At 39.0% G+C, this 17,169-nt stretch overlaps 1 protein-coding gene across 16 annotated transcripts in view; it reads right to left on the bottom strand.

The window, feature by feature from the left end:
• MEIS2 (Meis homeobox 2) overlaps window positions 1-17,169 on the bottom strand; it is a 235,244-nt gene that overhangs the window by 177,508 nt on the left and 40,567 nt on the right. For 9 of the 16 annotated variants that reach the window (XM_083615895.1, XM_083615888.1, XM_083615894.1 and 6 more), the window contains one exon: window positions 2,158-2,259. The exons of the other annotated variants lie outside the window; for them this stretch is intronic. In XM_083615895.1, the coding sequence (XP_083472021.1) occupies window positions 2,158-2,259 (102 nt within the window). The remainder of the gene's footprint in view (window positions 1-2,157; window positions 2,260-17,169) is intronic. 16 annotated transcript variants of the gene reach the window in all.

The raw sequence follows: 17,169 nt of genomic DNA, 5'->3' as shown, positions 1-17,169 counted from the left end.
CTATTTCATCTTTAATGGTGGGAAAAATGGGTATTTGTTTTAAAGAAGAGAATGGAACATTTTAATGAAGACTAGTTTACAACAGAAAGCATTGTTAAACATGCAGTTAAGTACCATTGCCTTTTTATATAATGGCCATCTCTGTTGTAATGGTACCTAGAACAGTAATATTACTAGTGCTCTATTAATATTCTCATTACAAACCTCAATTTTAAGATTTTATTACTCAGGTATAAAATTTTAACCACCTAACTAGTGCATCTAAAAGCACTTTGAGCCACTTTTAGAAAAATTATAGTTCTTGAATTTGTGTGTGCATGTGTATGAATTTAGATATAATTTCAACTGCATTTTAATTATATTTTGTAACTATTATTTACCAATGTTAGAATTTCTTTAACAAAATTTAACAATCCATATGTTCACAGTATTGCAACTGTGACAGCAACAGAACACTCTGAGTCAAACCAGGAACTATTTACGAATTATAAAGCTCTCTGATGTGATCTAGAGGAGAATCTTAAATTGCTACTATATAACAAAACATTCTCAGATTGTCTGTTTGTGAATCTTTTCTGAGTCTGTGTCACTACAATGACAATGATGCAGCAGCTAACTACCTGAAAGCAGGATTATATATGCAAATTGAACGTAAATGCTGCAAAACTGCAGTAAAACTGTTTGACCCTAATAGAGCTGAAATGAAATACTCTCCCATAAAGCATTATTACTAAAAATGCAGTAAGGCATAACAGCTTGTTTTAGGAGGAATAACACCACCTCCAGCTCACCAAAAGTTATAGAAGTAACCATTGTGTATTAGCAGCAGTATAATCAGTGCTCCCCCCTCCCTAAAAAAAAAAATTTAGGGGTACTCTCATTTTCCTACTCATATTGAAATACTGCCCCTCAATGAAGCCAAACTTAGATTCACAAATTATTTAGGGGTATGGGTACCCCTGCATCCCCCCAGAAAAAAGCACTGAGTATAGTTTAACAGGTCATACTATCAACAGCCATGAAATCTTTACAATGAAGCAGGTGCTAAATGGCTTTTCAAAAATTAATAAATAACCTGCATTCTAAATAAACAAATGGTAAATATATGCATTGCCCAGAACCCTACCATACTGCATTCACTTAGCCCTCACTCCCTAATCCTGGCAGCAAATTCCCAATAAACTCTATGTTGAAATATTGCATTGCCCAAAAGCCACACAAGAACTACCAAATCTGAAGTTACTGTCTGAAGCAGTTGCAACAGCTTCCTTGCTAGGGACAATGAGCCTGAACTACCTTGTTCCTCCCATGACAAGATATAGGTCTGAATTATCATAGCTGCTGTGAATGCTCCAATTAGTCAAAGTAGCTTCAGTGGTTGTTAACTGGCTGCTGAATGTCGTATGTTTGGGGCATGTTTGGGGCTCAGTGGGGCTAGGTTGCTTATGCTGCCACTGGAGGATGGAGGAGCGATGGTGGTTCTAACTTAGTGGCCCTGTTTGCGTGAACTAGTGGACCATAGTTAGAAGCAAACCATGGCTTGCTGTGAAATAGCAGCATCCTAGTCCTCACTGCTGCGCCTTCCCTGCACTTCTCTTTGCCAAGCTCAGAATTATGCGCAGACCAGCACTTGTAGTTTGTTTCTCCCAAACAAACCATGCGTATCAAGCCATGAACCAGACCTTGGCTTCCACATATAGTCTGTTTGGAGAGAAACAAACCCTGTGTACTGGTTTGCAAATAACGCTATCCAGCTCACTTTAGTTAGAGATTTCATTTTCAGTCTGAGACATTGCATCTCTGCCAGTCTCACCAGGCACACAGCTCATCAGTGGTGGCTCCATTTCTAGAAACTGCCTTGTGTCAAATCTGTTACTTCTGAATGAGTTTGGCATTAGTTTGGAACACTCCGCTGCATGAATTGTGGCTAGGAATCTTATTCAGAGTGTGACACTGAATGTGGCATAACGATGAGAGGAAGATATTGCATGCTAAATCTGGAGTGTGGTGTAATACCAGCTGTGTCCCAGCCCCTCATGTATGCATATCTAATAGTGCCAATAAGAAAACCTAAGTTTTCAAAAGGTGCTTACTGGAAAAACGCATATATTAAAGGAGAATACATAATAACTCTAAATTTTATACGATCTTACATACCATAAGAGCTCCAACACCTATGCACAATGGGGTGGATTAACTCTCTGGGTGCTGCAGACATATTTATACACCTCCTCCTAAAGTGTTCATTTGGCTGGCAGTCTGGAAAATGCCAGAATGTCAAGGGTTAAATTGGAACACTGAAACTTTTGCAGGTTTAACTTAAACCTTTTAACTTTAAAAAATAAATTTTATTTTTCTGATTTAGGAAATACATTGCTATCTAAAAGCTGCTGAAGCCAGTGGACGACAAGGCAGCAATCACTTTTATTGAAGTTGAACTCTGTAGCTACTATTACATGGAGAATGGACGTTCATGTACAAAAACACTAATACTGGATACATCTAGCAACTACATTACATGTATTAGACCTTTAAACTTGTTACAGTCCCAGAATAATAATAAAAAATAGCAGTATTAGTAAATATAAATTGGAAAATTTATAATTGCTAACAATTATTTATTACAGGAATTTATTGAAACGTTATTTTTTATGCAAATAAGTCACAGGGCTTCAACAGGGTTCCTTAAATAACCATTTTCCTGATGTGACATGCAAGAAGTTTACTCTACTTCACACTGAAGTTAATTGCTTTTTTAAGAGCTAAAGTGAGCAAGATGCTAGGTGATTTGAGATTGGATATATTGCCATGTGGGGTTTTGTTTTGGCTTTTATTTTTACTTCCATATACATACCTGTATGCTTTTTGCCACATTACAAAAAGGAAATCTGAGGGACAGCACAGGAGAAAGCCTTAACCCACCCTTACTCCCATGCTGTGGCTTCAGTCTGATTCTCTCTCTCTCTCTCTGGTCCTTGGTTATTGCCGCAGAGAGAAAAAGAGAAGCAGAGTTTATTGACATGCTTTTGCTCTACTTTGCATCAGCTATAACTCCTATCAGGCCCAGCCAACATGGCCAATGGTCAGGGATAATGGGAGTTGGAGTCCAACATCATCTGGAAGGCAAGACATCAGTTACCACTGAATTCTCAAACTTGAGTCCCCAGCTGTTGTTGGACTACAACTTCCATCATCCCTAGCTAGCAGGTCCAGTGGTGAGGGATGATGGGAGTTGCAGTCCAACAACAAGCGGGGATCCAATTTTGAGAAATAATGATAGAGAACAGCACAGTCAAGATTTAATAAGGTGGAAGAAGTGTATTTTTTATTATAAAATACATCTGTGATTTATGGGCTGGAAGCCAAGAAGACTAAGGCTGCAACCTTATACATTTACCTGGGAGTAAGTCTCAATAAATTCAATGGGACTTGTGAGGAGACAAGCATAGGCTTAGTGGTAAGGTTTGTTAATTTATTGTGTGACAAAAATAACCATTGCAAACAAATTTGTCCCATATTAGGCAACTGCACCTTCCTTCTTCTCTCCCTGATGTTTAAAATTAATGAGGCTGCCTTTTTCACCATAATACGCATTTAGGTCACAATCTAGGTGTGCTAGATAAGTCAACTCAATTGCACTCAATAGCCCTGAGTCTAAAGCATATTTGGATGTAATGCTAAACCATGGTTAAGCACCTGATGGACAAGCCACAACATGCCCCAGGCTCGTGCATTCCCCTTTCCCCTCTGCTGCCAGTCAGGAGAATGACTTCAGAAGTTTGTACTTTCAGTAGTGAGAAAACATAACTTTCAGTTCCAAGTGAACCAAGGCTAATGGTGTAACACACTAACCATGGGTTATGAAGTTGGCTTATTTGAACTAACCATAGATTACAAAGCTGATGAAGCTTGTGAAGCTACACTAATCTTCGTTAGTGTAAATCACAATGCACAATTCGCGCTGTGGGTTAAACCACAGAGCCTAGGACTTGCCAATCAGAAGGTTGGCGGTTCGAATCCCTGTGATAGGGTGAGCTCCTGTTGCTCGGTCCCTGCTCCTGCCAACCTAGCAGTTCGAAAGCACGTCAAAGTGCAAGTAGATAAATAGGTACCGCTCCATAGGGAAGGTAAACGGTGTTTCCGTGCGCTGCTCTGGTTCACCAGAAGCTGCTTAGTCATGCTGGCCACATGACCTGGAAGCTGTACGCCGGCTCCCTCGGCCTTTAGAGCGAGATGAGCGCCACAACCCCAGAGTCGGTCACAACTGGACCTAATGGTCAGGGGTCCCTTTACCTTTTTAAAAACAAAAGTAAAAGCTTCTGAATTCCTTCCAGGCACATGGAACCAGAGGGAAGGGGTTGTGAAAGCTTGAGGCCTCTGCAGCTTATTCATGTAGTTTACAGTTACTTCCAAATGTAGTATTGGGTTGTGGTTCTAAGAAGTTGTGATTCTAAGAAGCTGAAGAGTATAAAGAGGCATTCTCAGGAGCAACTCCCCCCCCCCCCAATTTAACCGTTAAACTTGTCTTTGAAAAAGTAACACAACACAAGACCAAATATCTTTGCTCTAAGATCAGATTTCAGCTCCACCAGTAAAGTAGGATTCTTAGCTAAATATGCTGATACAGCAAATTTCCAGTTCATGATCATGCAAGTCAAGGGAGTCATTTCCCTTAGTGAATACATTCTTACATTCTTGATGAGATAAAAAAAAAAAGAATCAGCTGACTTTGCACCATTTCATTGCTGACCCAATAGAACAGAATTGTCGTGCTCCAACACCAGTCAGAGATCACCACAAAAGTAAACTTCATTTTTCAACTACAAGATTATATAGCTACTGCTTCTAACTGGGGCTAATTTTGCTACTGAAGAACCTACACCTTGCAGATGTTTCTATCTAATTTTACCACATTGACAAAATAACAGTTATTGAGTAAGCTTAATGGGGTCACAAATAGATAGAACTAAGAAATGTGTGCGTCTTAAAGGAGTTCTCCCCGATTTTAGTACGCTGATATTGTAAAGGGATCTGTTCTCAATACGGTAGCTCAGAGTTTTGATGTTAGCAATGCATCTTTTACTTTGATTATTTGTATACTATCAAAGTTCATGATTAAATTGATGGGTACTATTTACAAAAAGTTAGCATAGGGAGAAAATGATTATTATTTCCCTATTTGCATTTAAAGAAACACAATAGGAAATATGGGTATTCGGTGATACCTTATTTCACTGAATTTCATTCTGCTTACTTGAAGAAGTGATGATACAGTCACTATAGTTTCAATACAAAACATTCCATGAGGTCAGTATCTGAGGTTCAGTTGTCAGGAATACTGGCCAGAGACTTCTATGTTGCTATGCCTTAGCTTTAGAACCTACTATCCCATGAGATGTCAAGTTCCAACAGGCCCTTGGCTTGTAAGAGATATGAGTTATTACCGCTGATCTAATTTTGCTCCACTGTACTGATTGTGCGCTCTCTCTCTCTCTCTCTCTCTCTCTCTCTCTCTCTCTCTCTCTGTGTGTGTGTGTGTAGTTGTTTTGTTTATCATTGTTTTTAAATATCTGTTGCCTTTTTTTTGTTTTTAACACTATACTGTAAGTTCCACTAAAAACTTAGAGCTAGAAAAATGGTATAAAAGTATCTCTACAAACAAATAAAATACCATACACACTTGCCTAAGAGTAAATCTTTGTGAATTTGATGAGTAAAACTGTACAGTAATGGGTTACACTGGCACAATCTTGGCTAACACTGGTCTTACATTATTGAGGCAGGGCAAGATGAATAATAGAACAGATGTCCTGACTCTGCAGATCTTTCCCACCCATAGATCCCATGATTTGGTGTAAGATTTATTCATGGGTCTCATTTTCCAAACACAGTGTATTCCTAGGAAGTCATTCATTAGGTGAACATCTCATAGTTTCTTCCAGAAATGGCTGCAGCCAAACAACAAAAGAGAGGCAAAAACTGGTCTGCCTGATCTCTGCTCTCTGATTTGTCTGATCTCTCTCCCTTCCTCCATCCCTTCCTTCCTGGTTTCTGCCCAAAATGGCTGTCGCCCACCAGCAAAACATGAACAAGTAAAGAAATGGCCAAACTCTGGCTGTTTGGATATCTGAATCTGTGGTGTGTATAGCGAGGTTTGGGTACTAATTCCTTGTGATTGGCTAACTGAATTTGTGGATAATGAGCGTTCTGATAGAGGGACTTACATGTACTTTGTCACTTATTCCCTTCCTCCATTATATTAATAACAGATCAACCTCTCATGGCCATGTACTCTCTCCTGAGTAAAAAACAAACGCCATGCTGGCTTTGAGCTCCAGTGAGCTGCTAATTGATTATCCAGACCTAATAACTACTGCAGGGACGCGGGTGGCGCTGTGGGTTAAACCACAGAGCGTAGGACTTGCCGATCAGAAGGTTGGCGGTTTGAATCCCGTGAGCTCCCATTCCTCAGTCCCTGCTCCTGCCAACCTAGCAGTTTGAAAGCACGTCAAAGTGCAAGTAGATAAATAGGTACCGCTCCGGCGGGAAAGTAAACGGCATTTCCATGTGCTGCTCTGGTTCGCCAGAAGCGGCTTAGTCATGCTGGCCACATAACCCGGAAGCTGTATGCCGTCTCCCTCAGCCAAGAAAACGAGATGAGCACCGCAACCCCAGAGTCGGCGACGACTGGACCTAATGGTCAGGGGTCCCTTTACTTTACCTAATAACTACTGCAAAGTTTCAGGGGAAAAATGTGTCTATTGAGAGAGCCAGTGAATAATTGTTGGTAAAGAATTCAAGAACACACACACACACACATAAGCTTTTAAAATAAAAAGAGGCAATTCCCATAAGCAGGCATGATATAATTCACTGGACCCAAATTCCATTGTTCTACTCTTTTTAAAAAGCTTTTCCAATGCCAGTTAAAATACTGGTAAAAATGTATCTATACTAAAGTGCGAGACAGTAGAATCTGGCTTGTTTGCTTTAATAAAAACAAATATATGATATTCCCAAATTATTTTGCAGCCTCCAAAACAAAAACTAGTTACAGTGTTCCAAATGTCCTGTTTATTGTATTGTTTTTGCAATATGTGAAACAAGCGATCATACATAAACACACATCTAAATTTAAGTGCCTTTTAAAAAGCTAAAAACAACTTCTAGAAAAGGATTTATATAAATGACAAAAAACTTGAAGCCTGGATCAACTAGCTGGGGAAAACATCTTTTTTGTTGAAGCAGTTGTTTTTACTGTACTCATAACTGCTTTTACCTTGTAAGATAAAGTTCAATAAATATCAGACATGGACCTATTTTTGAAGGTTCCCAGACTCCTAAACAGCACCTTCCCATTCATTACGGTAGAATTAGTTGGCAATGCTACTAGTTGCACCAAACACACACACACACACACACACACACACACACACACACACCACACCCTAATTGGTCCCACAGGGTAGTTAGGTGCTGTGGAAGACTTAAAAACACCATTATCTCCCCATAGTGATTTGCTAGCCTTCCTATACTCTCTGTAGCACATTGGGACTTCTAAATTACATACCATAATTGACATCAAATATCTGTCCCACCAGTGAATATCTTTATTAGCATCAAAATCACTCACAACTAGTGTTCCTCAATGTTATTAAACAGAACTTGTTCTAGGTGTTGCCTTACTAATTAGTCAGGATGAGCCCGAGGAAGAAAATCTGGGTCATGTTAAATTAATTGGAATGAGCATGAAAATTAGCTGAGCAAACTGCATCAATTTTCTATAGAGAGCCTTCCTTCATGTCGAGAATAAAAATTGATATTATGAGGCATTAACCAAACTGCCTTCTGTGACTGCCAAGAGGTGTGTTACAGTAGCCCAAAAATATCATGCTCACAGATTTTCAGAAGTTAATGAGACATTTCCAGGAATGGTAAATACATGGTGTTAAAATGGGTGTGCCTCTTATGGGAAAATGCCAAGTCATTTCATGTTTATTCAGGCATAACAAGCTCTTCAAAATGAGCATAATTTAAAAGGTGAATAGTGCAAAGAAGGCTAACATTCAACTAATTTTTCTTAAGAAAGAAAAGATTAAATTGAACAAAAAATGAATTAAGAGGTTTACAAGTCAACAAGTCAACCATCAGATTGTAGCCTCTGCTCACTATATTCTCATCATCCCCTGCCATGAAGTTTTTGAAAAAATGTCCCGAAGGCAGGGAACAAAGCGAGCAGAACTGATTACAGCCACACTCACCGCCTTGCTGTCTAAACTCTGTTTGGCTTCCTAATGAGCTCACTAAAAACCTAATTCATCTCCCATAACCCTTCTCAGCCCTCCTTGAAATTCACCATTATGGAAATTACAGATGAAACATTTACAGGCTCTGTTCAAATTACTGCTTCTTCAACAGGCAGGTCCCTGACCCTCACAATGAGCACAATAGAGGTATGTCCGGCATGAAACCACTCAGGCCACAGGCTTTAGAATAAAGAGGCTCAGGAAGGTTAAGACTTTTTCTCATGGTGATAATGATTTCCGCATTAATGCTTTCAGTACCAATGAATATGGGAATTCTGTGGGTTTGACAGTATATCAAACACAAACTATAATTCAGAAGAGGAGAAATGAGTTGTACTGATGACAAATAGCTGAAATAGGCTAATGTGAATTCCCAGCCTGTTCATGAGGAAACTCCCTCAGTTCCTCATTACATGAAGTCAAAATGATCCTCATGGCACCTAGCCTGTAACTGGAAGATTACTGAATTGATAGATCCTTAGTTTAAAATGCAGCTGTTTTATTCTGCTTTAGTAATTAATTCTTTTTCCAATACCTTATTGATTAAGCGTAGACCCTGATAAAGTTCAAACTGAGAAGAATCTCTAGTGGCTTCCTTAGTTGCTCAAGAGAGTCAATGAAAACTTCCTACAATTCCACCTGCCTCCTCAGAGTGCTGATCCAATGAACAGAACAGTTTTTTTCTCATAAATTAGTCAGGCCATGTGGAGCTGTATTAGCTGATCGCTGCTTTTGTCTCTCTACTTGCTGACTTGCTTTTCACTTTTGCTGTCCTTTGTGCTGTCGCACACAAAGTCGGAGTGCAGCTGCCATTCTGAACCCAAACCAAGGTAAAAGAACAATTCATACAAACTACATTTCCCCCCTATTTCATACAGCTGCAGCTCCCTGAGCAGCACAACACTCAATAAGGCCTCCTGGGACCCAACTAGCTGAGAAATCAGAACTGAAGCATGCAGACATATTTTGGGACTAAGGTTAAAAAAGAAAATGTAACCTGTTTTATTCAAGACTACTCCACCTTTCAGAATGGAATATTTGTGACTGTCTTTTCAGAAGTTATAGATTTCAATAATATCACTTGTTTTTTTAAAAAAGTGTCATGAATGCTTGCAAACAGTAATCACAACACCCATGACAATGAAAGGGCAATCAATGCACGTTGACCAACAGGCAGCCAGAGGTTGCCTTTGAATAAACATTATAACATTTTACGATAAGAGGCACTGCCAACATGCTGGCATGTTTAAAGGATCTCACAGGACCAATACTAGTGAACAGGAAGGATGATAACATTTTTCAGAGTACAGGATACGTAAGTAATTGTTATTGCTTTTCTTTTTGCAAAGATCAGTGCTACAATAGTGCTTTTAGAGCAATGGTTCACAGCCCAACACATAAAACAAAAAGAAGAGCCCTGCTCAGGCATCAGTTTGCATAATGGTATTTCCTGCAACAGACAGACATGGTGAGGCATTTCTGTTGCTCTTTTAAGGTGTTCAAAGAACACACATGGGATGAGTGTGAAGCAGGTGTGGTCTTGCATGCCACTCTACCTCCAACATCCCTTTCTCCACTAGCTCCATTCCCAACCTTCCTGCACAGGTTTTTTTATGGCTGAACTAGATTAGAATTCTCTTTATAATGAGGAATTTTCCCAGCCTGCTATAATTCTCCTTCCCACCCTGCCGCACACACCTCACTTAATATTTTATTTAAGCTTCCATTGGTGCCAATGGTAGGTTGTTGTGGTTTTTTTTTTTTAAAAAAAAAGCCTAATTGTGGGGGTGGGAAAGCTAGGAGTGGATGGGGCAGAAATAAAGATAGAGAAAAATAGGGAGGAAGTGAAATGGAAAGTAGGTGTGTGAGATAGAGAGAGAATGGGGGGCTCCATGTTTGGCCTGGGCCCTATTTCTCCTTGTATGCCCGCCCACCCGTAAGGGTTTTCACAGGGAATGCAGTCCTAGCTGGGGGGAAATTCCCATGCCAGATGTAAACATTGAGGCTTGGTTCTGATCTCACAGATATTGGTTTCCTGTCAGTATCACCCTGGCTTCTTTTATTTCCTGATTTACAGTGGTCTCAGTCAGAACTTTTTTCACTTATGCTTTATGATTCTGTTTACTTCTGGCATAACAACTCTGTGCTGAAATGGAAAAGTAAATTAGGAAAGTGCCTGAGCCTCTGTGAGCTTATTCAGTACTGCCTAGAACAGGCCTGATAGCTGCATTCCCCCACCTTCAGAGCATTCTTTCTTAGGTCAAAAAGTCATCATCACAGATGTCTGCAGCAGACACTCGGTTGTCAAAAGGTTGTATCATGTGATACTTGCAGTTGCTCTTAACAATGCACTATTCTCCATTGAGGTACATAAAACTTTACATTTACAAACAATGTCCTTGTAAGGCAGGTGGAACCTAACTTGTTTTCAAAGGCATTCTGTTATCAAAACAAGGTATGAACAAGCATGGGGAAAACTTTAGTACAACCCTTCCCAACCCAAATGTTGTTATATAATATCATATTTATTGTTTTTCTCCCCCAGTTGTCCACATTAGTGGTCTATAGGCTTCTACTCTATAGATCCCACATACTCCAGAGAATCTAACAATAAAATAGTTGGAAAACAGTCCCTTTTCTTTCTTTCTTTTTAAAAAAGGAAAACTGAGAGGAATTAAGCTGTAAGAATTAATCACTTTCATGCTCACTTCGGCAGTATATACACTAAAATTGGGACGATACAGTGAAGATTAGGAAGAATTAATCACTTTCCTTCCCCAACCCCTCAAAATATGTAACAAGACATCATGTACAAAGGAGAGCATGTACAAAGTGCTGGGCCAGTTGTTTTGATTCAATGTGATTGATTGGCTTGTGTTTTGTTATGTATTTTAACCTTTGTATGCCACTGTGAGGACCTTTGGACAAAAGAAGTGGTATATAAATAAAATTTTGCTAACTTACCACAGTAACACATGATAGCTTTCTGTTGCTAAGTTATCCATTATGACGTATGAGTTAACATAATAGAATCATAGAACTGTAGAGTTCGAAGGGACCCTGAGGGTCATCTAGCCCAAGCACCTATAAATATGACACTAGACGATACTTTATTATGTTCTTTTGTTTTTATGTGAGCTTTGTGTATTGCTGAAAAGACATCTAAGAGCCACCACATACAGGGGACAATCTAGCATTGTTCTTTCCTAACACCACTGAAATTAACAGGAGTTTCCATTATTTTGCACAGCTACCATCCCTTTGCAAGGGAGTTTGCAAAGAAGTTCTTATATTAGCATTTCCCCCTAGAAGATATCCATTGAAGTTCTCTTTTAGTTAAGTGTTGTGATATAAAACAGAAACGGGCAGAATATACATGAAGAAAGATAACTGGATAAACAGTATTCTAATTGCGCACCTTAATAGAATTGGAAGGAGCCATAAGATATAATGTAAAAGTCTCACATAAATACTCTCAGAAAGGTTGCTTATGATTTCAGATATGCTATACCATTCATGTAAAATGCAGCATGTTTTCTTTTGCAAATGTTATTTTTTCTTTTCATTTTTATAAACTCCTCACCAAAGTACACTTACCAGGAAAAAGATTATCTGTGATTTTACATTTCATATTTCATACATTTTTACCTCTCTTGGATTAATATGAATGAATGAACATGCACATTCTAAAAGCCATCTGTAGTTTCATTGGTTTAATCTCTGAACTTTAAAGACCTACATTTTATGAGATTTCCTTTGGGTGGGTATGTCAGTGTTCTAAAACACAGTTATGGACTGTTAAATTAAGCACATGTTCTGCACTGGCATTTAGTTCCAGCAGGTTATTTGGTGCCAGGCTTGGCAATTTAGTATCTACAGCCCTGTAACATATGTTTATGCCTTCTTCAAACACAGGGGATGAGTTGAAAACAAGGTGCTGCATAAAAATGGCATTTATCTTCAGTTATGAAAAGCTAGAGAGAGGTTATCAAAGGACAGAAATAATTTCTAGATCCAGATCTGGAGCAAAATATCTGAAAATCACACAGGTAAGAGGCTGGTGTTGTCAGGCATAGAGATGATCACATCATCACCATCACCATCACCATCACCATCACCATCACATGCAACTAAACATGACAAAAATATTGATGAAACTCCTGCTATCTTATCCCAGGACAGGATTAGCTGTCAAGGGTGTCGGAAAAATCTGAAAATATTATTTCACTGTGTGTTCCAAGCAATTTTTCTCAAAACCACTTGCTATCTCACAGTGCAGTTAGGGGAAAGGGGCTATTCTCTGACTATGAGCACACGCGTCTAGAAGACTATGGTCTTGGGCAAGGGAAGGAACTATGAAAGTAAAATCACTTGAATTCACAGTGAACGACGTCACTGTTAGTACAGATCTGCAGGAGGTGCGTCTAATACTGTTTGGTTAGACTATTTCTATTTGAAATCAATTTCAGTTGTTGGACAAGACACTTGAGGATGTCTGCCCAACCACAAGTATTTTCAACCCTTTGCCTTCACAGTATAAAAGCTAGCCAGTTCTGGTTGTCTATATGCTACTGCGTCCATTCAAAGTGAGAATTAATAACAATAACAATAATATTTTTTTATACCTCACCCACCTGGATTGGTTTCCCCAGCCACTCTGGGCAGCTTACAGCATGCATAAAACATAGCAAAATATCAAACATTTAAAACTTCCTGATACAGGGCTGCCTTCAGATATCTAAAAGTTATGTAGTTCTTTATCTCCTTGACATCTGAAGGGAGGGCATTCCACAGGGAGGGCGTCACTACCGAGAAGCCCTTCTGCCTGGATCTTTAAAGCACTAAACTACTTGGAGTCTTAATATCTGAAAGGGGATCCTTCCCTATACCAGCTTCCCTATGGACTGAGGCCTGCAGAAAAGATCCTTTTATTGACCTGTCTTTGGGTGAAGTACAGTGTGTGGCAACATAGGATACAGCTTATTCAGTGCCAGCACCTCATTATGGAATGCCCTTTCCTTCGAGATACAACTGGTACCATCTCTGTTTACCTTCCAGTACCCATTAAAGACATACCTCTTTGCCCAAGTCTTTGCAGTGGGTTGATCTGATACACTGAGTTGGGTGCCCATCTATTATATTGTCAACATTATTTATTTTTACCTAGATTTTTATTTGTAATATTTGAAAGCACAGCTGTGCTTTCATAATGTTTTGTAATCCAGGTTTCTACAGTACAGTGAAAGCTATGCAGAAACGAGAAATGAAGGAACGAGGCATGCCATTTCCAGATTAAGATTTAATTTGGAATATTAGATTTTCCAGTGACATATTTTATCATCTACACCTTTTCTGGTCTTATTTTCTCTTAACTCCCAGCCACTGAACCTGACACTGATGTATAGCTTCCTTTTTTATTGAGTCTCCCATTTCCCTAAACTTATTGTTGGGTTCCTTAGATACTGTACTTTCTTAATCGTGTCCTTTGACGTCCATTTTCATACCATCCTTCTAACTCGCTTCTTTAAACATATATGAGGTGTTTCTGACTAAATGACCTCTAGTCCATGAAAGCTTATGGCACAATAAATGTGCTTGCCTTTGATACCACAAGACTCTCTTTTGCTGCAACATGGCTGCACTCTGGAAATCGCTTTATCATATCCTGGATCCTATCTTCATCTCTTAAATGTGAAGGGTGAATAAATGGTAACATTTTCAATGTGATGTAAGTGATTTGAACCCACATTTCCTGCATTCTGTGACATTTGTTTGCAGGGTAAAGAATGTGTAGTGTGTACTTCCACCACATACAATTAGAATATTTGACTATTTAAACTCAAATTTACCTTCTCTCAAGTTGCAATTCTGTCAAGTTTTGTTTTTTTACCAAACGCTATTCTCTCTCATAAATTGATTCTATTTCCCATCATCCTGATAATCTTTTTTTCCATCTTTGCCTAAAACTCTCCTCTATAACAATTCCCTTTTCAGTGATGATGATCAAAAAGACTGACAAAATATGATGTGAATTCTTTCCAATCCTGTTTTCCCAACCCCAGTTTTCTACTCTTTCCTCCTTCCCATCAATTACCCTATCTTCACAACTGGCTGACCACAACTGTTGACTTTGTACTCCTTAATCTTTAACCTCTCTCTTTCCTCTAGCTCCATGCCTCTTCTATCAAGCTTGCTCAGATCTCTACAATCCATTAAAAATATCTGGATCCTCTTTCCAAGCACAGGATTACATTAGTCCGCTCTGTTTCTAGTGCCCATTAGCTGGGAGACCTATGATATTCCTTCCTTTGGCAACACTATGGATCATGCCAGAAGCCCTTACCAGTACCGAACTGACTCTATGCCAGTTACGGGCCCAGGCACAGTAGAGTCACTGCCGTTGGGACAAGGCATGTTATAGTTGCAAATAAACACAGGATAACCAATTAGAATCTCAACAGGCTACATGCGGCCTGGGTCCCGCTGGCTTTTATAGCCAGAGAGCGGACCAGAGGGAAGAAGTTCTGCCTCCACTCCGCTCCTGAAACCGCACCTGCTAGCTCACCAGCAATTAGCTAGCCATAATGGTTGTGGTTGGAGGCAGTAATGTTTTTGAATACCAGTTGCTGGATACCACAGGGGGAGAGAGTGATATTGTGCTCTAGTCCTATGTGAGGTTTCCCACAGCCAGCTGGGTGGCCACTATGAGAATAGGGTGCCAGACTAAATCCAGCAGGCTTTTCTTGAGTTCTTATGGACTTGAACACAATAACACCCTCCATTTCTGCAGTTTCCAGAAATGGGAATTCAAAGCATACTGCCTCTGACCATGGACGCTGAGCATTGATCGTGCCAAGGTTATCAATAAGCAATTTCAAATATTCTGCACAAAAATCCTGACTTTCATTTGAAAATCCATGTTCAATCCTCCATGCTGAATATTTTTAATTCCCACTGATTTTAGTGGCAGAATTAATTAAGTACAGTGGTACCTTGGGTTAAGAATTTAATTCGTTCTGGAGGTCCGTTCTTAACCTGAAACTGTTCTTAACCTGAGGTACCACTTTAGCTAATGGGGCCTCCCACTGCCGCTGCAATGCTGCCACATGATTTCTGTTCTCATCCTGAAGCAATGTTCTTAACCCAAGGTACTATTTCTGGGTTAGCAGAGTCTGTAACCCGAGGCACCACTGTATGTGCTCAACTATATCTACCAAATACTGCTCATTGATTACCACTGAACTTGTACATGGGGAATATTAGGCATACTGAACCCACCATGCATAAAATAGTTTCCCTTCTGGAGTTAATAGTATAATTAGTATAGTATAATTACCATTATATAATTTACTTAAACAGAATCAGGAGGTTCTCTTAAAACTGTACATACTTTATGCCTAAATCCTATGTGATTCTGTGGAAATGCAGCAGTTTAATGGGATCAGACAGTGCCACAATACCAGAGTAGGACCACAAAACATGGCTTTGCATCAATGCTGGAACAAAATCAGAAGCCAAATCTTGTCTTCTGCCCATTTTGGGCTCTACTTCAGCTAAAGTGGACCCTTCAGATAATGCCAGTCTTTAGCTCCCATAAGTAATCTATAACAAATGTAGTTTTCAAAGAGCATGCTAGTTAAAGGCCTAATTAATTAAAAAGTGTTCCTGACTTTCAAACTCCAAATCTTCAATCTACTTTCCATTTATTGAAAACAATATTTGTTCTCTAGAAAACGCAAATTATTACATTAAAACATTCTTAATGAGTGCTAAACCATAGTTCAGATCCCAGTTTAATGCCAAGAAATAAAAAATAAAAGTGGCAATAAAGAAATAGTAAAAGGTGGTACCTTTACCTTTAGATTGTAAAGAAGTCATGGGGCATTAATGATTTTCTCAAGGCAATGAACTGACACAATAAAAGCCACATTTATTAAATTTTACATGATTTTTGAACAAAGTACTTTTTATGCAAAATAGACTTTAGCCTTTGATATAGAAACATGAAATGAAAAAGTAAGTGAGAAAAGGTCAACATATCGTATAAACCAAAGCCCACTAAATTTTTGCACTTGTTCTATTGAAGTGGCTAACCTTTAGCCTGCAAAGTACAAATACCCTTATTTAAGAAGCTTGTGGTTCACCCAACTATAGCACAATACCACTGAAAAGTGTGTGTAATTTTGGGATATTTGCTCCAGAAAGAAAGAACCAGAACAAGTAATTACAGAGTAAAATAAACCTAAACTCTGCTCTTACACCAATTCAAGAAACTGGTGCAAAATTCATTCAGTTCAGAAAGCTATGGATTTCAGAAAGTTTCCGATAGCTTCCATAAAGGAGACCATAAAATGGTATATTGGGCAAAGAGAAATAAATTGGACTTATAAACTGAATGTACCTTGTTTATAATATTTATGGGAAATTTTAGGCTCTGACTCAGTGCTATGAAGCTGTGGGTTGAATGTTTGTGCAAGTTTCTAAACCATACACACAAATAATTTAAAGGGCTTCATTCCACAATAAAAATCCAAGTATGATTCTGCTCAGCTAATTTCCAGTGAATCTTTATGTAAGAGAGGTATGTTTAATATGATCTAATATTAGAAGTCTTCCAATTTAAGGAGTCTTCCATTAAGCAACTGAAGCCCTGGAGAAGCTTAGAGAACAAGTCCATCACTATGAGTTACTATGAGGTAGACAGGGAGCAGGATTGCAGGTCCTAGATCAGATGGCTTCTCTAACATTAAGAGTTGAACAGAGGTCTACATTTATAAATTTGGGTCAGATAATAAATAATAATAATATAATTTATTATTTCTACCCCGCCCATCTGGCTGGTTTCCCTATCCACTCTGAGCGG

This window comes from Podarcis filfolensis, assembly GCF_964270895.1.
Source record: "Podarcis filfolensis genome assembly, chromosome: 1".
Taxonomy (NCBI): Eukaryota; Metazoa; Chordata; class Lepidosauria; order Squamata; family Lacertidae; genus Podarcis; species Podarcis filfolensis.
Note: the sequence above shows the minus strand (reverse complement) of the source record. Positions and strands in the feature narration are given on the sequence as shown.